Below are 21,538 nucleotides of genomic sequence, written 5' to 3' on the forward strand. Positions count from 1 at the left end.
TTATAAGACGCACCCAAAAATTTAAGAAAAATAGTGGTGCTTCTTATAATCCATGTGTCATATTGCAAGAGTGGAGCGTTGCTGCAGACCCCTGGCTGGGATGAGGGGGTGTTCCGATGTGCGCCACTGCGGCTGAATATGTCTGCGGTGCGGGGGGCTCCACCGGCATTTTGTGAAAGCCGTGAGGCCCCACCACGCAAATCCATTACTGCGATACGTTGTCCTCCGAGAAAATAGCCACCGGCGGCAGCATACGTTTAGATTAAGATCTCGGCAACAAGATCTCGGGTGCCGAGTTCTCAATCTGAGCGTGCGCCGCTCCCAGCAGCCATTTTCCCGCAAGCCACCAAATCGCAGTAATGGATATGCAGGGGCTCCAGGCTTTCACAAAATACCGGCAGTCTCCCCCCCCTCAGCCAATTTTCACCTGCAGCGGTGCACATCGGAACACCCCCTCAATCCTGGCCTGCAGCAACACGCCACTCTTGTCGCCTCCAGCAGTGACCCTGGGACCCTGCTCCATATCCGCATTATAAGACGCACCCCCATTTCCCCAAAAAAATTTTAGGGGAAAAAAGTGCGTCTTATAATCCAAAAAATACGGTAGTTTGATCCGAGTGTTGTCAGAGTCATCTGTTTTTCTCATAAGTGCAGAAGAAAAAAAAAAGTTTGCCTCCTATGTGACAGTTTGTGAAAGTTGGATGTTAGAGTGTGACTCGCATTGCTAGTTTTGGTCTGATGTTCGGATCAGAATTAGATACGTCTCTGTGATTTTCTGTGAACTGTCAAATATAACAGGCATGTGAGTGGGCCCCATAGCACTCTTACAATAAGATAGGCTATCACAGGTATATGAACATCAGCTGCCCGAATTAGGCCTAAGGCTCGGTTCACATGCATATAGTGCTCTGCGCTGGGCAGAGTGTGGGAAGTTACCCTTGAATCCCCCAAAAAACACAATTTGGATGGAACTCATCAAGGAAGCCGCCCACTTTTTTTGTAACTTGTGACAATCTCCCATGTAGCGCTCAGCAAAGAGCACAGGATAAATGGGATATGACCCCAATTTGCACTTCCCATACTTAACTCAAACTAAAGATAAAAATTTATCAAAACCATGGACCCGTTTTTATTGGTATTAAAAGATACATATTAATTTACAATTTTGTGCAGTTTTCTTCAGATTTACGTCACCATTGGTGGGCACTCATTTCCAGTGCTACAAAACATGGTGCCATCTTGAGGACCTGTTGGAGGGGAAAAAAAAAACAAACAAAAAACAGTGTATAGACAAACATGGCTGATGTGTTGGATATGTCAATATTTGTATATTTTGTTGATGTACCTGAGGTCAGATTCACCACCATCTCTTCTGTGCTGACGTAAGGGGAGATGATGCCCATTGCCTTTCGAATGCCAAGAACACTAACAATGTCTCCTGGATGCACCTGCTGGGCTAATGCCTTCAGGTTTTCATGAACTTTATCCGCTGTTACCAAAAACAAAGTGTGAGGACGTGATTACATTTATAAAACCTACTTTTAGGGACTTTGACTGTCCATTAGGTAACACACATTTATGCCGTTTCAGAGCCAAAGCAAACGTGTGTGATCCGAATCTACAAGTAAAAATACATTTACATGAACCGACCAGTGGCACGATACGAAAATGATACCGATCGGCGGTTGTTTACGCGGAAATAGGCACTGAAAAGATGAGCAGTGAGCGATCGTTCAGAGCACATACGCTGCCAAAACTGTCAGCCGCACAAGTCCTGTTTCCACAGGTCGATGCACTGTCGAAAACCATGATCACCCAGTGAACGAGAGTTTTGCTTGTTTATTGAATGACTGGCAGCCTGTTTACAAGGAAAGATATTCATAAACTAGCATTTAGCAATGCTCACTCATGATCATCTTATAAATGGCCCATTATCATGATGGATCCCACCACTGCCATGTAACATGCGTCACTTTTTCATTCTCTAATGCAAGTTTCCAAGATGCTCTGTGTGCGATAGACCTTCAGTTATTAGATTGCCAATCTAGAGGCTATAAAAAAAGTGCACTCTACTTTCATAACCAGTGATGGCTGGGGAACAAAAACTGCTCTAAAAAGTTAGGACAACGAGGTGTCTCCCTTCTGAGCAACTTACTGTCTGCTGTCAAGCCTGATCCATCAACAGTTACACGAGCAGGAGGGATTACAGTAAGAGGGGTCCGTGCCTCCAAACCTGACGGCTTTCTGGCCTTTACAGAGGTCACTCACTTAACTGCTATGAAAATGGAGCACGCTAGTCAACATTCTATCCACCTGTCACTTTCAGGGCTTGTTTCTAACGTCGTCTTCTAGTAAATTACCCATGTATTTATCTTCTGCACTCATCACTATAACCCAGCTGTCACACGGCTTTGTCATGTATAAAAGTACAGACAGAATGCATTAATACAATGCAATTCATTGGGGGATATAAGAAGTCAGAAGCACATAAGGCCGCCAGCTTAGGCCTCTTTCACACTTCCGTTTTTTACAATCAGTCAAAATCCGCCAGGTTTTGAAAAAAAACGGAGCCGCAATTTTTTTTTGCGGATCCGTTTTTTTCCCCATTGACTTTCATTATTGGCGGATTTTGACGGATTGCCGTCCGTTGCATCCGTTTTTGTGCGGATCCTCCATAATGTTGCTGTCCGTCAACATCCTCAAAGATTTCCAAACGGTGCTTGCAACGTTTTTTTTTTGCCGGCGGATCCTCCAGACACTGATTTAACCCGAAATTCTGTATGGGTGCCGGAGGAAAAAAAAAATCTCTCTCTCTTCCTTTAAATTTCCTCATTTTGCGGATCCCTCAAAAAACAGATCCTGTGGCATCCGTTCACATCAGTTAAGAACGGATCCGCTTGTCCGCCTTTTTGGCGGATTTTAACTGACACAAAAAACTGAAGTATGAAAGAGGCCTTAGCCAGCACAGGACGTGCCCCCTGCTCTTCTGCGTTTCCAATGGGGCGGTCGGGTAAGAGGATCAAAAAGTGGAAGAATAGCATGAGTATCACGTGCTATACAGCACTGTGTATTTATGTTACATTTTCATTCACACAGATACGCTTTAACATCACTGGTGACTTTACAGTATTGAGAACAGCTCAGGAGCCAAGAGGGAGGCGAGCAGATAACTAATGTATAAGAATCAATGGGCTGGAGAGAGCCAACTGGGAAGCTAGGAGTTAACTTCCCTCCCAGAATGTAACTACAGAGCATGTCAGGGTCTGGTGGCTGAGCTCCTTGAAAAGCAGCTGTACACTATGCAAGATAAAAGCTCAACCAGCAGGAGAACAACAGATTACATTAAAAGAAGCAAGTTTGCAGATGACTTGCTATTTCTGTCTCACTAATGCAATTTAATAACCTTAGAATAATCTTTTAAGTATTTGTAGTGAAAGATATATGCTGGGGAGGAAGAATAGAGCACAGTAGGGCTTTATCCACATTAAAGTCCAAGTAAGTATCAGATTGTGCTGACCTGATAAAAACTACATACCAGCATAAAGACTTTCAATCAGCTGCTGCAGATCCACGGGTTACGGTGTAACCATGAAAAGTCTGGGACAGAAGACTTCTATCACAATAATTAGTAGTGTACAGAGCATCTTGCAAATTTGCACTTGAGAAAAGAGTGAAATTAGTGCATAGTTACATGCCCATATAGCGCTCTAAATATGAATTGTTCAAAATATCACTAATACTTTTTCTGAACAGTTAAAATTAATCCAGGAAACTACTGAAAAACATCTATAAATATATGATTCAAAATGAAAATTAGAGCGAAAATCAGAAGGCTACACCAAAAGTGTGTCCAAACACCTACCTGAGAAAAGCCTGTCCTGATATAACCATGTAATAAAAAAATAGTGTGCTTTCTAGTCAGTGCTTTGTTTTTTTGTTTTTGTTCCTAATACGGAGCACCAAATCTACTGCAGACATAAGCTGGCCACCAAAGAATGCAGCAAGCTTCCTCTAAAGTCAATAACAATATGCCGAAGGCTCCTAAGTAGGGAAAAGCAAACCCGTGGAAGGTCGCCTGCTGGCACCAATCTGAAGAGAGTAGTCCAAAGTTTCGTTCAGGACTTTACCCGAACCCCATGAAATCTATGGAGACATAAACTTTGAAGCTAGAAAATTCTAGGTCGCTCTTCTCTAAAGTCCGCTATTAAGGCCGCCACGTCCCGCTACAAAAGGCCGCCTTTTCTTCCTACAGAACTTGGCGCTCTGAATCAGAAAAACCAACGTCAACCACTATAAAACTATATTAAGAAACAAATCAGCAGGAGATTTTGCACTTCTACACGTCAGAATGATAGCAGGCAGAGATTCCCTTTAAGCCATTTCAGGACATTGAAGTGCCAGGAATAATCTTAACCCTTACCGATCTGGAGTTCCTTGGTTGATGGCGCCAGGAGACACACCATGTTAGGAGGAGGCTTTGTACTCAAACGATCGTTCTGCACCTCTTGCAGCTCCCGTATCAAAACCGTGGTTTCATCCAGTTTCTTCTGAAACTTTTCTGCTTCTGCAAAAATATTTGACCAATCCGAAATAGTTTAGTCACTTAATAGCATCTGTGGTTCACGAAAAATAGTGAAGCAGGGGGCATGTATCACTATTGAAGGCATTTTCCACCGTCTTCTCATCACACTTGAGCCATACGGTTATTATAAAATATAGTAAATCTAATCATACATAAGAAAACAAACAAAAAAAAACAACCTAGCACTCACCATTTAGGATAATCACAAAATAAGACAGGACTACTCTTCCATTAACGCAAAAAAAAAGTGCAGTGTGACTAATAAGAGTGATGAATGACTACAGCGGACTGGTCTGCCATATTCATCAGTGGAGCATTTTTCTGGCTGAATGTTTTTTGAAGCTTCACGTTTTGCTTCTATTAGTCAAAGGCCACAATATTTTTGTACCATTGGGGCCAATGGTAGAGCGGAGCCTTCTCTATAAACAAGCAAAGTCCGCTGACACATCCTATAGAATAGCCAGTACAGAAACATTTTAGAACTTTTCCAGTGTAATTACCTTCATTGTCAAATGTCTCATCAAACATATCGAGACCGAGCACAGACTTCAGACTGGCGAACTGCTCAGACGTGCTCCTCTCCGGCTTTGCTACTTGTCCACTCGTAGTTGTCTTTACCTTACAAAATAAATAAATCTATGAACCCACAAGAAAACTATAAATGAAGCTGTAAAGTAACTCTTGTGTTCTGAATGATGGCCTACAGGGCACAGGGATGTACTTATTATCATACTTACTGTATTCTGGTCCCGCTGACTTCTGGAATACTGTCCGCCACTAAAGGCATCCAGCATGCAGTCCGCCATGCCATAAGGTTGGGTTTTTGACATCTCCAAGAAGTCTTGCATGCTAATAAAATAAAGATAACTATTTTTTTGATACATTTTCTTGCAATTGGGATAATACAGGGGATGTTCAGAAGTAAAATACTGACGTCCTTCCCTCAGGATCAGAAACCCAGTGATCACCAGATACCTGTTCCCACACTGTAGCTGGGACTTCACACCTCTGTACACGGTGTACTGACAGTCTCAGGTGCTGCCGCTCAGCTCCCATTCACTTCAATAAGAAGTATGTCGCATTATCTGAGAGCGGCCCCTGCACCGTGTACAGAGCTGATGTGTTCTGACGTCCAGTGGCCGTGGACGTGACCCTGGACATTCACTTCCTAAATCCAAAATTAAAGGTGTTGTCCAGGATTAGAAAGATAATGGAGTTGAACTAGAATCCCATACACAACCGACGGTCGGGGGGTGGTGCAGTTTCTGAAGGAAACAAACAGCCATGTTTGTCTAATTTTATACAACCACCTTTAGCAACATCCTAAATAGCCTTCATTAAAATGTTCCTACCGTTTTGTCGCTGAACAACGTGATGATGTGTATTCTACCAAAAGTGACCACTGCAGCCAATCCCTAGCCTCAGCTGGTTACCACTGAGTGACTGGCTGTTGTGGTTACATGTGAGCGGACGCCTCATTACTGCAGATAACAGTGATGGATTGCAACTACAGGAGAGTACTTTTATTATTTTATCCGATTTTGATCTTTTGGGCAAACCCCTTTAAATAAAAGCTAACCACCAACATATCTATTGGGAGTCTGAGATCCGCCTACTATCTCATTAAAGCCTGGTTTGCTTTCACATTCAATTTCATGTCACTTGAAATACTTTTGTTACAGTCACTGACATATATGCTTAAAGGAATATCTAAGCCTTTATAAGAATTGAAATTCCCTTTTTCACCACAGTATCGTTATTCCGTTTGTACAACCAAGCATTGCAGAGTTGACTAGCAGGGCTGAGCTGGGTTTAATACCTGCTGTTAACAGATCGGTGATGGGAAACTGCAAAGGCCGCTCTGTTGATACATATGGCAGAAGATAATGCAATGCTGCTCTGTTGGTGCACATGGCAGAGGATCAACTCTGCTTCCTGATTAATCCACCTTTCTCCTTGCTACTTTATCACATATGCCAATCCCTTCACTGGCTCTCATTTCTCCAACAAATCCTGTAAAACTACTAACAATGACTTACAAGGAAATCCAAAATCTGTCCTCTCTCTAAACTGACCTCCCGATAACGTTCTACAGTCCTCGTTATTGTATGTTCCTCAACAAGTCGTCTCCAAGATTTTTCCTTCTTCAATTCAGCTCCCCAACATGTCCCATTGTCTTCCACGACCGAAACCGTCAGACGTAACCAAAAACTCTTCAGAAAATTCTACATCTAGCAATATTTCCACTACCAATGAGCTGCCGCAACCCTCCGGCCTACTGTCTCCTCCCCGATTACCCTGCAGACTGTCAGCCATGAGGGCAGGGTCCTCTCTCGCTCTGCACCAGTCAGTCGCTGTTGGTTCGTTCACTGTATTTTGTGTCTGTTTTCTATGCAAGCCCTTGTCACATGTACAGCATCCTGGGAGTAATGGAGCTTTAAAAATAAATAATGCCAACATACTGCGCAGCACTTTAATGAATAAAATAAAGAGATGAACACCAATTGATTGGCTACTGCTCCAACATCAGAGTGAGAAACCTCAAAAAATATTTTTAGGTATGCAGCAACTGGGTGACATGTGTCATAATATCCACCCGTCAGGCTACCTAGGGTAGGCCCCGGAGGAACTGTATAGACCGTGCTGTACAGGCATTTCCATATCCAGAGGTGCAAAACATGCAGCCGCGAGGACTTGAACATATTATTCGAGCATGCCAAAGACACTCTGTTAGCACCCGAGCATGCTCAGATAACACCTTATCCCAGCACGTTTCTCGAGATTTCCAAGCATGCTCAGGTGTTTGAGTATTTTGGATGTGCTCGGAGATTAGTTTGTGTCTCCGCAGCTGCATGATTTGCGGCTGCTAGACAGCCTGAATACATGTGGGGATTCCCTAACAAACAGGCAATCCCCCACGTGTATTCAGGCTGTCTAGCAGCTGCAAATCATGCAGAGACACAAACTAAATCTCCGAGCACGCCCAAAATACTCGGAGGAAATCTAGAATAACGAGTATACTTACTCATCACTAATTATAAGTGCTATTGACACGTTCATGTTTTTTTCAAGGGTCGTATGTCTGTGCAAATGCATGTCCAATTTTTTTTTGTCAACATGGATGAATACAAGTCTATGGGTCTATGAAAAACAAGCACAGCACATCTATGGCACTTGTGTGCCGTGTTCAACTTTGCAAAGTATACGAGAAGCTTTGTAATTTATTAAATTATCCATCTGTAAAAAACACGACACTGATGGTAAAAACGGACACAGGCCATACACTGATAACACACCGGCCCAAAACACTGGATTTCAACACGCATGTCAAAAAAATAGTACTGGTGTTAATCAGACAATGCATGGGGCCTTACACCGATCTGTTCTGCAGCTTACAAGCCAGCTATGTGGCACTCCAGAAGCCACTGATTATGTCTCCGGTTGCTACTGGAACCATCAGCTCCCCACAATTGTGCTGCAGGGAACTGATGGGAATGACAGTGGATGCGATCTCGCTCTGCGACACACTACTTGCAGCGGTCGCTATGGACTGTGGGATGTAAAAAAATGAATTGAGTGCTGCAAAAAATGACAGCTCTCCACTCCCTGTGCGATATCTCTCTCTGGAAATGGAACACCGTCAGGCAGCAGAGCCTCAGGATCCTAGAATAAATCACTTGTTTTCGTGTTCTACTGGAAAGTGACACGTCAATCGGGACATGAAAAAGCAGCCAGTGTCTTACCCCAACACCTAGAACAAAATGAACTCTTGGGACGCATATAAAATATTTATGTACCTCATTATTTTAATCTTCCTGGCTTCTTTTTTATTCCTTTCATTCATGGTCCTCTTCAAAATTTTGGAAACTTTGAATGGTTATGTTCATTCATGTAGCATGAGATTCCTTATTACGTAGAACCCCCCACCCACCGAAAAAAATAGAAAAAAAAAAAAAATCACAACTCTACCTGAAGGTGTCCTGAAGTTTGGGGTCTTCTCCATACGTTGTGTATATAAGGTCAGAGTCATCCTTACTGATGTTTGCAAACGTTGAGTCGTATGAAGGGGCGTAAGAGGTAAATGGTCCGTAGTTCAAGTATAAAACTAAAGAGGAATCACACAGAATTTCCTTAGATTCACAATATTTAGTCTCACAACCTCTGAAAGTAAAAGCTACAAGCAGCGGAATTCTAAGGCCCCTTTTACCGTAATACATAGCAAAAGCTCAAATCTTATTTCTTTAGGTCTAAATCTGTGAAACCTAAAAGGTGAGCTCTTCCTGGCCACCAGAAAGAGGCCAAACTATTCAGAATATAAATAGGAAGGAATTTTCAGTAATTATACTACAATATACTGGGGAAAAAAGGAAAAAAAAACAAAAACAAAGTTTTCTGCTGTCAAGTAATCTGATACTTTATCTTTATTCCTATTTTGTCTCAAACTGCAAATGAAACAGATTAATACAGTTGGGTCCAGAAATATTTGGCCAGTGACACAAGTTGTCATTTTAACTGTTTAAGCACATACTGATTAACAAAATATAGTTACGATATAGTTGTATATAATTTGAGGTTATTCACATCCTAATTGGAGGTTTAGGAATTACAGCTCTTTAATATGTATCAGACTATTTTCCAAGGGACCAGAAGTAATTGGACAATTATCTCAAAAGTTCATTAAAGGAGCTGCATTGACTATTCCGTCATTAACCCATCATCAATTAAGAAGGTAAAAAGGTCTGGGGCTGATTCCAGGTTCGGCATTTGCATTCTGTTGCTGTGAACTCACAGCATGTGGTTAAAGGAGCTCGCCGTGGAAGAGAAACAGACCATCACTGGGCTGAAAAAGAAGAAATACAGCCCATGATATTGGAATGGAGCTCTGGTCGGTGCTTTTAGGACTAATTTTAGGTCCCAAAGAGAGGCTCAAAGCTGAGGACATACATATACCAGAACATTTGACTGCTCTGAAAAAAAAAAAAAAAAAAAAAGGCCCTCAGCGCCGCAGCTCAGCTTGGAATTTTAGGGTGCTCTATTTAACCCTTTCTCCCACCCTCTTTATACAAACTCCAGAATAGGAGTTCAAGGTACCAGGTTGTTTTCTATAAGTTCTGACCTTGAAACGTTTAAGAATTTTTCCCATATTCTAGCATAAAGTTCGGTTGTGATTTTTTCCTGGCGTTCATAAGGGTGGAGATTAGATTTTCTGAGCATCCTCTAGCAGCTAGAAGTTTCCGCTCAAAGCAAAGCTGTCAAATGGAGACCCCTCACGTTGGGATGTAGTATGGGCACCTGGGATCTCCGGAAGTACCCACAGATATCCCACGGCCAATCGGCGTAGCCAGGTGAACCAGATTCTCCTGAGCCACAATGGGGCTACTAGTATCACTTGAGCATGGTCTTTCCTGACCTTCCTTAGCACTATCGGTATGCATGAACTAGTTCTCCAGGACATCTGTGTAGGAGGGCGTCTACTCCGTAGGGAAGGTCTTTCGGTTTTAAAGGAGAAGAATTTTCAGATTTTTCTGTTTGTTTTGCTTGCAAATACACGGGTATTACATACCTGGTAATGTGTTTTTTCATGAGACATGACGGCACCACGAGAGAGGGGATCCGCCCAGCGAGGACAGGAAACCTTCAAGATAAAAGGGGCGGCTCCTCTCTCCGCATCAGTTGTTTTACAGAGCACGAGAGGAACTCCGCAGGTTAGTGGACACATAAATAATACATATTTTATACTGCTAAATTTCCCACACCAAGGGAGTGTATAATACTAACAAAACACCCAACTAATGACGTGATCAAATAGGGCGGGAATATAAGGGTGCCGTCATGTCTCATGAAAAAACACATTACCAGGTATGTAATACCCGTGTTTTTCCATGGTACATGACGGCACCACGAGAGAGTTACAGAGATTTGTATTCTCTTTAGGGGGGGATCACTGCCTGTAACACTCTTCTCCCAAATGTGAGATCAGAGGCAGCAGATAGGTCTAATCTGTAATGTCTGAAAAAGGTAGATGGAGAGGACCAAGTGGCCGCCTTACAGATTTGGTCGATGGAGACGTCAGCTCTCTCCACCCAGGACGTTGCCATGGCCCTCGTGGAGTGGGCTTTTAGGCCCTCTGGAACAGCCCTGCCTGCACTACCATATGCTAACATGATGGCATCTCTCACCCATCTAGCTATAGTCTGCTTAGAGGCTTTAAGGCCTTTTCTTGCCCCCTGGTATGAGACAAATAAGGCCCTCTGTTTTCTCCAAGGTCTTGTCATGTCTAAATACTGTAGGATACATCTCCTAACGTCTAAGCAATGAAGTCTCTCCTCCTTCTGTTTACCGGGGTTAGGACAAAAAGATGGTAGGACTATCTCCTCAGCCCTGTGGAATTTCGACACTACCTTAGGGAGGTATGCTGGGTCTAATTTTAACACAACTCTATTGTCCATGACCTGAGTGTATTGCGGGTCTGCTGATAGTGCGTGTAAGTCCCTAACCGTACGGGCCGATGTGAGTGCCACTAATAAAGCTGTCTTTAAAGTTAACACTTTATCTGATGTTGCATTTAGTGGTTCAAATGGACTCTCTGTCAGAGATGATAGAACCAAATCTAGATCCCAGGGAGGAGGCATAGGAGACGGGACAGAGTCAGCTCTAGTACAGGCCCGGATAAATCTGGCCACCCATCTATTGTTTGCCAGGTCATAGTTGAATAAGTCTGCCAGGGTTGAAACGTGAACTTTGAGGGTGCTGACAGCTAACCCCAACTCTAAGCCCTTCTGCAGAAACTCCCGTACTGCCCCTATCAGTACTTCTCCCTCCTGTATCGGGCCTGATGTAGATAAAAATTTTCTCCATATCCTTCCATAAATTTTGGTAGTCACTGGTTTTCTGCTACTGAGTAAGGTGGATATTAACCTCGCTGAGAAACCTTTTTTCTCTAACAGTGACCTTTCAAATTCCAGGCTGTTAAATACAGCGTGGACTTCGGAGGGTAACTGAAGGGACCCTGTGTTAGCAGGTCGTGGTCCTCTGGGAGCACCCATGGGTCCGCCACCGACATCACTCTCAGCCAGTAGAACCACGGTCTTTTCGGCCAAAAGGGAGCTATCATAATTACTCTGGCTTGGTCCTCCCTGATCTTCCTCAGAACTGCTGGAATGAGGCACACTGGAGGGAAGGCATACATGAGACCTGGTGTCCACTTCATCCTGAAGGCGTCTACTGCCAACGGCCAGTCTGCTGGACTTGGGGAGCAAAATTTTTGAACCTTCTTGTTGGTTTTTGAGGCGAAGAGATCTATGATGGGTTTCCCCCACATATGCACAATCCGTTGAAAAATGGACTATCTTAGGCGCCATTCTCCTTGCCTCAGGTGGTTCCTGCTCAGAAAGTCTGCCTTCAGGTTGTCTACGCCTCGAATATGCAGGGTCGATGATGAAAAGAACTGGTGTTCTGCTAGATTCATGATCCTTTTTGCTATTCGCATCAGGGACCGAGAACGGGTGCCCCCCTGGTGGCTCACATATGCGACTGCTGTACGGTTGTCTGATAGGACTCTCACATGATGTCCTCTTAGGTGTGTCAACAATCCCTCCAGCGCTCTTTCGATGGCTAGTAGCTCCCACTCGTTTGAGGATAATTTCTTTCCTCCTGGAGCCAGGGATCCTAGAGCCACCGTGTGTCTAGATGGGCTCCCCAGCCCCATGGACTGGTGTCCGTTGTGACTACTCTGGAGGCTGTGTATGTCCAGGGCACTCCTCTTGGAGAGGACTCTATCTGTAACCACCACTTGAGTGACTGGAGTACAGGGTCCGGGAGGGTGAGCTTCTGCTTTAACTGCCCCTAAAGCCTCAGGTCGTTTTGTAGAACACACCACTGAAGTTCTCTTGTGTGAAACTGTGCCTATTTTACTGCTGATATGCAGGAAGTTAGGGACCCCAACACTGACATGGCCCTTCTCAGAGTTTTTTTTTTTTTTAATGTTGCCATGATTAGATTTTTGATCTTCTCTTTTTTCTCCTCTGGGAGGCGACACTCCTGTACCACCGAGTCCAATGTTAGGCCCAAAAAATTTTGGATCATTGCTGGTACCAGTTTAGATTTTTTGAGGTTCAGTTGCCAACCCAGGGTCTGTAGTGTCTCCATCACTATTTTGACTTGTTCTTGACAGTGAGAGAAATTTCTTCCCACTATCAAGAAGTCGTCCAGATATGGTATCACCAGAGTGTCTTTTTCCCTGAGATGGGCTGTGACCTCTGCAATTAATTTTGTGAAGACTCGGGGAGCTATCGCTACACCAAAGGGAAGAGCCCTGTATTGAAAGTGACGCCACTGAGACCTTATCTGAACCGCCACTCAGATATTTGCGGTCTTGTTGCCGGATCGTGACATGATAGTAAGCATCCTTGAGATCCAGGACTGCCATGTAGCACTGAGGATAAAGGAGCTTCACCACTGACCTTATCGCTTCCATCTTGAATGATGGAACTATCAGATATTTGTTAAGGCCTTTCAAATTTATAATCGTCCTCCAGGAATTGTCTGGCTTTTTTCTAAGAAATAGGGGGGAGTAAAAACCTTCTCTTTTTCCGGAATTTCTTCCAGGACCTGTTTTTCTAGAAGTGATAATACTTCTCCTTCCAGACTTTATTGTTTTTCTTGAGATGACTGTACTGGAGTCTGCATGTATCTTCGTGGCGGCCAGTGGTGAAATCTTAATTCCAGACCCGACCCTACTATTTGTCGGATCCAGGTACTGGATGAGATCCTCTCCCAGGCTGGGAGGAAGTGAGAGAGCCTTCCCCCCACCTGAGAAGGACCGTCACTGGGAGGGTTTTTTTGGTGTCTTTGGAGGGCTTGTCGAAATAGAAGCCTCTCCCACCTCTGGCTCGCTTGTCAGAATTGTTTCTGTCTCGATCCCTGTACTGCTGTCTTCTGAATTTTCGGCCCTTCTGAAAGGAGCGCCAAAAGGCCTGAAATGGCTGTTTTGGGAAATTCTTCTTTTTGTCGCCGGCTTTCTCCAACACGTCATCCAATGGCGGTCCAAACAGGAAATTTCCCTCACATGGCAGAGAGCAGAGTTTCATCTTTGCCTGAGTGTCCCCCGGCCAGCATTTGAGCATACTGCCCGGCGTCCTACATTGGTTAAGGCCGCTGACTTTGTTGCTAGCCTGGCTGAATCTCCTGAAGCCTCAGCAAGAAAGAATGCCACTGCTCTGATGGCCAGTAATGCTTCCAGAATAGATTCCTCTGTTTGCTCTAGCTGGTCTTCCAGGTTTTCCACCCATATTTTCAGGGACCTAGCCACAAAAGTGGCTGTGATGGCGGGCCTTAGTGCCCCAGCCGAGACCTCCCAGGCCATCTTAAGACAATTGTCTGTCTTTCAGTCCAGAGGTTCTTTTAGAGAACCTAAATCCTCAAAGGGTAGGGAGGATTTCCTGGCGAGTTTTGATATCACTACATCAATTTTTTTTTTTGGAGCTCTATCCCAGGATGAGGATGCCTCTTCCTCAAAGGGGTACCTCCTTTTTAGGGAATTGATTATCTGGGACTTCTCTGGATTTTCCCATTCCCGTTTTATGAGTCCTTCCAGTTGTTCATTAATAGGGAAGGCTCTACGTTTTTTTCTTTTGTAGTCCACTAAACATGAGTTCCTGAGCTGTCTTTTCTGCTCGCTCATCTACCAGCTATCCGTATCCGCTGATTGTAATGCCCTCACTAATTTGCAAACCTCTGTTTGAATTAGGGATCTCAGACTGTCAGAGAATGAGGGTGTCTCTTCCGATACTATCTTGTTAATACAATCCTGGCACAATCTTTTATTCCAGGATGCTCCTAAGGGACTATTGCATAAAGGACATTCTTTTATTTTTATTTTTTTTACTCTTCTTAGGGACCTCCTATACTCCACCTCGCCCAAGTATGTAAAATAGGGGAGAGAGGAGACAAGAGAGAGAGAAAGAGAACAGACATTAGAGTGCTGGACTTTCTCGAAGTTCACTCACCACTAGGACGCTTCACAGAACGGATACCGGATCTGGAGGCTGCCTGGTCTTGTCACTGTCTCCCAAAGAGACTAGGGACCCCTCCTTTTTGCGGCGACGATCCGTCCGTGTGCTGCCCGAGTGGCTCCCACTGCTGCTGCAGCGTGTCTGGCTCTTCTCCTCTGAGCGCAACCGCCTCTCCTTCGCCTCCTGGTGCAGCTGCAAGTGCTCTGGCGAAGGGCTCTCCATTTTATAAACTGCTCAACTGCTGCTGTTTTGTGATGAGAGCAGTCACATCTAACCAAATAATGGTGTGGTGACGCCTGCCAGCACTTCCCTTCCTGGTTATGCCCCCATGCCTGCGCACTATAGCTGGGCTATGCGCACACCCGGCAATCACATCCGGTGCGTGCTCTCCCCCCCTTCGGTTGCATGCGCGCTCTCTTCCAGTGCCCATGCTCCCTTCAGGCGTAAGCACAGCCGAAGCACGCACCAGGCGATGCGCGTTCCCCTGACCCGTGCACCCTTCACTTCCGGTGCGCGTCAGGGGTCACTTCCGGTATGCGCCTGGAATGCTTCCCGTGCGTACTTGCGGTCTGTTCTCGGTGTTCCGACGCCATGGACCTCCCGAGCAGCTCTCTTATAGCGCAGTTTATCAGCCATACCTTGCACTGCCACCACTGTTTCAGTGTACCGTATCAGAGAGACCCGCTGTCGCCCGTCAAACCTGCCAACTGGTCTTACCGGGAGAAGCAACTGCACTACCACCACTGACAACGGGTACTGGATCGGAGAGCCCCGCTATCGCCCGTCATACCTGTAGTCCAGCCTTACCAGGTGAAGCATCTCCACTGCCACCACTGAAATCAGGTAATTCCTCATCAGGGCCATTTCTGTAGTGCCTGTCTCAACAGGGAGGGTACCCACATAGCCTCCGTGGAGCTTTAATTCTGCCTTGACACCGATGTGTCTCACAGGCTGCATGGCCACTATATGTCGTCAGGGATGGAGCACGGAAAGTGGCCTCCGTGGACTTCTATGGGGCAAGTTTTGGTCATTTTGGAGGGTACACGAACCATGGTCTCCGAGGCATCATTACTTCACCCTGGCAATTGCCTCACGGGCTGTGGCCATGCACTCGCTCAGGGGGGACATAGGAATATATGGCCCCCTGAGGCGACTACCGGTACCTGGTGACGGGTGTAGCAGACCAGTGCCTGCCAGTAATCACCCGACCCAAGCCCAGGCATCCTCTTCTTTCTTCTAGAATCTTCAAGAGCTTTTCATCTTGAGGGTTCCCCATCGAGGACAGGAAACCAACTGATGCGGAGAGAGGAGCCGCCCCTTTTATCTTGAAGGTTTCCTGTCCTCGCTGGGCGGATCCCCTCTCTCGTGGTGCCGTCATGTACCATGGAAAAAAGTATATTTGTGGCCTCCCCCAGCGATCTGTGACCTTTTGGAATACCCCTGGATTTAATGACCACTCGTTCTGGTCTATCAGGTGATGACTGAGGTAATGTGCCTCTGAGTTCCCTTCCCCTTTTAGGAAGCATGTCGATATTGATCTTAAAAGTGGTTTTCCCATGAACAAAAGTTACGGTAATTTTAATCAACAGATCTTGGAATAATAACAACTTCTTCTACAATTGGATGTGTTTAAATAAAATGTTCCTGTGCTGAGATAATCTTACAAATGTGCCGCTGCTGTGTAATGGCTGTGTCTGACCGTGCAGGAACATGGCCTGATCATACCAGAGCACCTGGGTGGGGGGGTGGACGCAAAAGAGAATACAGACATTACAACATGGGATCACAGCTGATTCTTTGAGGCAAGACAGTGTTTATAAAAAAAAAAAAAAAAAAAAAAAAAAGCCGTGAAATGTTTTACCTCACAAAAATAATCAACTGTGATCCCCTGCTGTAATGTGTGTATATTCTCCTTTGCTTCCTCCCCTGCCCATGAGCTGTAGTATGATCAGACCATGTTCCTGCATGGTCACACACGACCATTACACAGCAGGGGCACATTTATAAGATTATCTCAGCACAGGAACACATCAATTGTGGAAATTATTATTATTCCAAGATTTATTGATTAAAATTAACTTTTGTTTGTGGGAAAACCCCATTAAGTTTACTTTGGCTAAGGTAATTAACCCACTCGCTTCGGTCAGGAGATCTCTGGACCTCGTGATTCCTGTATTGTTGTCTGACAATTTTTACATGGTGCCCTGTTACATCTGGTGGGATTTCTACCAGAGCAAGTCTGATGGCTGCTAGTTCCTTACTGTTGGAAGAAGATTCTTTCAGTTTTTGAGGCCACCTCCCTTGAAGGATTTTACCGTCCGTGTGTACTCCCCAGCCAAAAAAGATTGGGTCTGTGATGACTACTTTGGGATTCCTAATGTCCCATGGAACCCTCGCCAACCCCGAGAGAGATTTCTTTTGAATTGCCACCATTTTAGAGAGTCTTTTGAGATGTTTTTGTCCCGATGCCCCTCGGATTTTTCTTTCTGTCTCAAAATTTCCCGCTGGTTTTCTGAAGTGGGGTTGTGGGGCGAGTCACCACAGGGATGCATGATGTTGTTAGGGTCCCCAGGATTGACATACAGTTGTGCTCAAAAGTTTACACAACTGTATGTCGACTCGACCATGCAGCCCATTTTTCTTCAAGTGCCTCCTTATTGTGCATCTTGAGTTTTCAGAGAGTCCAGTATTTCAGCTGATGTTATTTGTGGGTTATTCTTTGTATCTCGAACAATTTTCCAGGCATTTGTCACAGGTGAGGATGTTACGTTTAGTAGCCATTCAAACCCATTTGTGTCAACTTCTGCGCACGTTATCAGGCAAAAATCACCAGGGTATGTGAACTTTTGATCAGGGTCATTTGGATGTTTTGGGTTGTCATTATAATTTAAAAAGAGAAAACACAGTAGTCTGACAGTAAATGGCTTCACCCAACCACTAACCATGAGTGGAGAATAAGATTTGGTGTTATCATTCATATTCTCTGAAAAAAGGCCTTGAAAGCAAAAATTCTACCAGGGTGTGTAAACTATTGAGCACAACTGTAGCCTTTGTTAGGGTGGTCACTGAGTTTTTGCTTAATTTGTGCACTAACTTGCACACTTATTTTTTTCTCTGGAAGAAAAGAGGTTTGGCTTTCGGAATTTAACAAAATTCCCAGGAATATTTGGAAGGAAGTACATATTAGTTTGTATAGTTTGTATGTTCTCCCCGTGTTTGCGTGGGTTTCCTCCGGGTACTCCGGTTTCCTCCCACATTCTAAAGACATACTGATAGGGAATTTAGATTGTGAGCCCCATCGGGGACAGTGATGATAATGTGTGCAAACTGTAAAGCGCTGCGGAATATGTTAGCGCTATATAAAAATAAAGATTATTATTATTATTATTATGATATTAGGAAGTTTATTAGCTTCCCCAAAGAACACAGCATCTCCTTGACTTGCTTTACTGCTTGATTGCAATCTGCTTCTGATTTCCTTCCAAATCAGGGACGCACAGAGCCATACCAGGCCGTGCCCCTGGTATTCCATCAGAGGGACGAAGAGCGCCCTGCCAGTCCATGCCCTGGAACGTATGTCATCCAATGTGCCAGTTTCCAGAGATGCACTGCGTTACCCAGAAGGGACATCAGACGCTCTGCCGAGTTCCGGGGAAACATCACACAAAACCAGGCCTTGCCCCCGCAACGTACATCACACTCTCTGCCGGCTGCCAGGGATGCACTGTGCCCAGCCAGGTAGTGCTCCCGAGAAAGATGTCCCTGCTTCTTCCTGTGCTCAACCGCCGTCAGGGACCTTTGGATGCCGATCCACGTTGGTGATGCTGGGACCTTGGCCTCAGATAAGACTTCATCACTCCCCGGTAGCACCAGGGAGCTGTAGAGTCTCCCTCAAGGACAGGAATCCACTGAAGTGTAATGGAGTACTCTGTCTTTTAAAGCTGAAGGGTTTCCCTTCCTTGGGGCAGATCCTCTCTTTCCATGGTGCTGTCATGGAGAATGGGAAAAAAAATACCTTCACAGCATCCACCCAAGTGAAGAACACTCTCCAGGAAGTAGGTGTTTCAGGATCCAAGTCTACCATAAAGAGAAGACTTCATGAGAGCAAATACAGAGGGTTCACCACAAGGTGCAAACCATTCATCAGCCTTGAAAATAGAAAGCCTAGATCAGACTTTGCCAAAAAAACATCTTAAGAAACCATCCAGTTCTGGAAATGCATTATTTGGAAAGATGAAACTAAGATCAACCTGTACTAGAATGATGGGAAAATGAAAGTCTGGAGAAGGTCTGGAATGGCTCATCATCCAAAGCACAGCACATCCTGTGTAACACATGGTGGAGGCAATGTGATGGCTGGGCATGCATGGCTTCCAATGGCATTGGGGCACTAGTGTTTATTGATGATGTGACTGAACACAGAAGCAGCCGGAGGGAATGTGAAGTGTATAGGGCGATACTCTCTGCTCAGATTCTGCTAAATGTAGCAGGTTGATTGGACGGCGCATCACAAGACAGATTGACAATGACCCAAAACATACTGCGACAGTATCCCAGGAGAAGGCAAAGAAGTGGAATATTCGACAATGGCTGAATCAATCCCCAGATCTCAGTCCCATCAAAAAGCACTTCACGTGTTGGAGACTAAAATTAAAAGATATTCCCATCTCCAAGACCCTATCCCAATATGTAGAAGATGTAATATTAGCAAATACCTCCAATTACAAATGTAGTATAGTTTTTCTGATTCACCATGTCTCTTTCCTCATGTGCAGGCATTGAAGGATCTTAGGTATCCATGATTACGACCACTAGCAACTAGCTGTCACTATATCAGTGGTCGTAACCATGAATACCTAAGGTCCTGCACATGAGGAACGAGACATAGCGAATCAGAAAACAGGATTTTTTGGGTTGCTTGCCGTAAAATCTGTTTCTCGGAGCCTTCATTGGGGGACACAGAGACCATGGGTGTATGCTGCTGCCACTAGGAGGCTGACACTATGCACAAAAAAGGTTAGCTCCTCCTCCGCCGTATACACCCCACCGACCGGCAGGAAATTCCTCAGTTAGTGAGAAAGCAGTAGGAGAAGTAACGGAATAGATTGAAAACAGAACGAACAACTCAACTGTAACCAATCGACAAACATAAGAACAGGAGTTGTAGAACATGGGAGGGTGCTGTGTCCCCCAATGAAGGCTCCGAGAAACAGATTTTACGGTAAGCAACCCAAAAAATCCTGTTTTCTCGTTCGCCTTATTGGGGGACACAGAGACCATGGGACGTCCCAAAGCAGTCCCTGGGGTGGGAAACAAACTTCCATCAGGCCAGTGGACTCACCACCGCGGCCTGCAGAATCCTTCTACCTAGGCTGGCGTCCGCCGAAGCGTTGGTGTGGACCCTGTAGAATTTCACAAAAGTGTGAACCGAAGACCACGTTGCAGCTTTGCAAAGCTGCAGCGCGGAAGCTCTGTGGCGCACCGCCAAGGAGGCACCCACCGCCCGGGTAGAGTGCGCTCTGATCCCTGAAGGAGCTGCACGATGCTTGACCCGGTATGCCTCCAAAATTGCCGATCTGATCCAGCGAGCAATAGTGGCCTTTGAGGCTGGGTGACCTTTCCTTGCACCGTCTGGAATGATAAACAGAGTCTGACTTCCGCAAGGAAGATGTCCTGGCTAGATAGACTCTCAATGCCCTGACCAGGTCCAGCTTGTTCAAGGATCGCTCCCGAGGATGAGCTGGGCTCTGGCAGAAGGATGGCAGAACAATGTCCTCATTGAGGTGAAACGAAGATACCACCTTCGGACCTGAGAGATGAAAACCGTGCGATCTGTAGTGATCGGACGCCCTGCTGCAGGGAAAGAATCTTGTCTTGTGGGAGAAAAACCCTTGACCGACGAGTGTCGAAAAGAAGGCCCAGAAACACAAGGCGTTGAGTAGGGATCAGACAGGACTTTTTCCGGTTGACGATCCACCCAAAACTGGACAGGGTGTCTAGAACGATCGCCACACTTAGGCGGGCCTGATGAAAGGAGGGAGCCTTGATCAGAATATCGTCGAGATACGGAAAAAGAACAAGACCTCTGATCCTCAACAAGGCCATCAACGCCGCCATAATCTTCGTGAAGACCCTGGGAGCGGTGGCGAGCCCAAAAGGGAGCGCGAAGAACTGATAATGTTCGTGGTGAATCGCAAACCACAGGAACTTCGGATGTCCGGGAAATATGGGCACGTGTAGATAGGCATCTTGGATGTCTATGGAACACATGAATTCCTGCTCCTCCATGGAGGCAATCACCGAGCGAACCGACTCCATCCGGAAGTGGCGGAGGCGAACTCTCTTGTTGAGTAACTTGAGATCCAAGATGGGTCGAACCGCCCCGTCCTTTTTCGGCACCACAAACAGGTTTGAATAAAACCCTGTGAATCGTTCCGATTCGGGAACGAGCACAATCACCCCGGAGCTGAGGAGAGAGGCGATGGCCGAACCCCGGGATCAAGGCAGGATCCCGTGGCGGACGGGATGGAAGAAGCGATCCCGTGGAAGAGAAACGAACTCTATTTTGTATCCTGTCGATACAACCTCTCTGACCCAAGCGTCCTCTACTGAGGCGAACCAGACGTCGCTGAAGAAAAGAAGTCGACCTCCCAATTGGAAGGGACCCACGGAAGACCGATGATAGTCATGCGGACGTAGACCGTCCAGATCTAGATCTGGGTGGTCTTCCCTGGGAAGAGTGGGACCGCCAGGACGGAGTGGGCCTGAAGGAGACCTCCTTTCTTTCCTGACGTGCTTGTGGCCTTTGCTGGTTGGAAGGGTTTTCCGCCGCATTGAAACGGCGGAAAGACCGAAAGGGACGGAACTGACGCCTTGGAGGAGGTCTGCGAGGCTTGGATTGGGGGAGAAGAGAACTCGTACCTCCGGTAGCGTCCTTAATAAT

General features: G+C 45.6%; 1 protein-coding gene across 2 annotated transcripts in view; it reads right to left on the bottom strand.

Moving 5' to 3' along the window:
- Positions 1–1,105: 1,105 nt before the first annotated feature.
- BRD7 (bromodomain containing 7) overlaps positions 1,106–21,538 on the bottom strand; it is an 80,064-nt gene continuing 59,631 nt past the window's right edge. For both annotated transcript variants that reach the window (XM_073576177.1, XM_073576176.1), the window contains exons 11-16: positions 8,552–8,687; positions 5,320–5,431; positions 5,083–5,200; positions 4,421–4,564; positions 1,346–1,489; positions 1,106–1,247 (exon numbers count right to left, since the gene is read on the bottom strand). In XM_073576177.1, coding sequence (XP_073432278.1) covers positions 1,186–1,247; positions 1,346–1,489; positions 4,421–4,564; positions 5,083–5,200; positions 5,320–5,431; positions 8,552–8,687 — 716 coding nt within the window. In that variant the 3' untranslated portion in view covers positions 1,106–1,185. The remainder of the gene's footprint in view (positions 1,248–1,345; positions 1,490–4,420; positions 4,565–5,082; positions 5,201–5,319; positions 5,432–8,551; positions 8,688–21,538) is intronic.

This window comes from Dendrobates tinctorius, unplaced genomic scaffold (assembly GCF_039654945.1).
Source record: "Dendrobates tinctorius isolate UK_male_01 unplaced genomic scaffold, ASM3965494v1 ptg000047l, whole genome shotgun sequence".
NCBI lineage: Eukaryota > Metazoa > Chordata > Amphibia > Anura > Dendrobatidae > Dendrobates > Dendrobates tinctorius.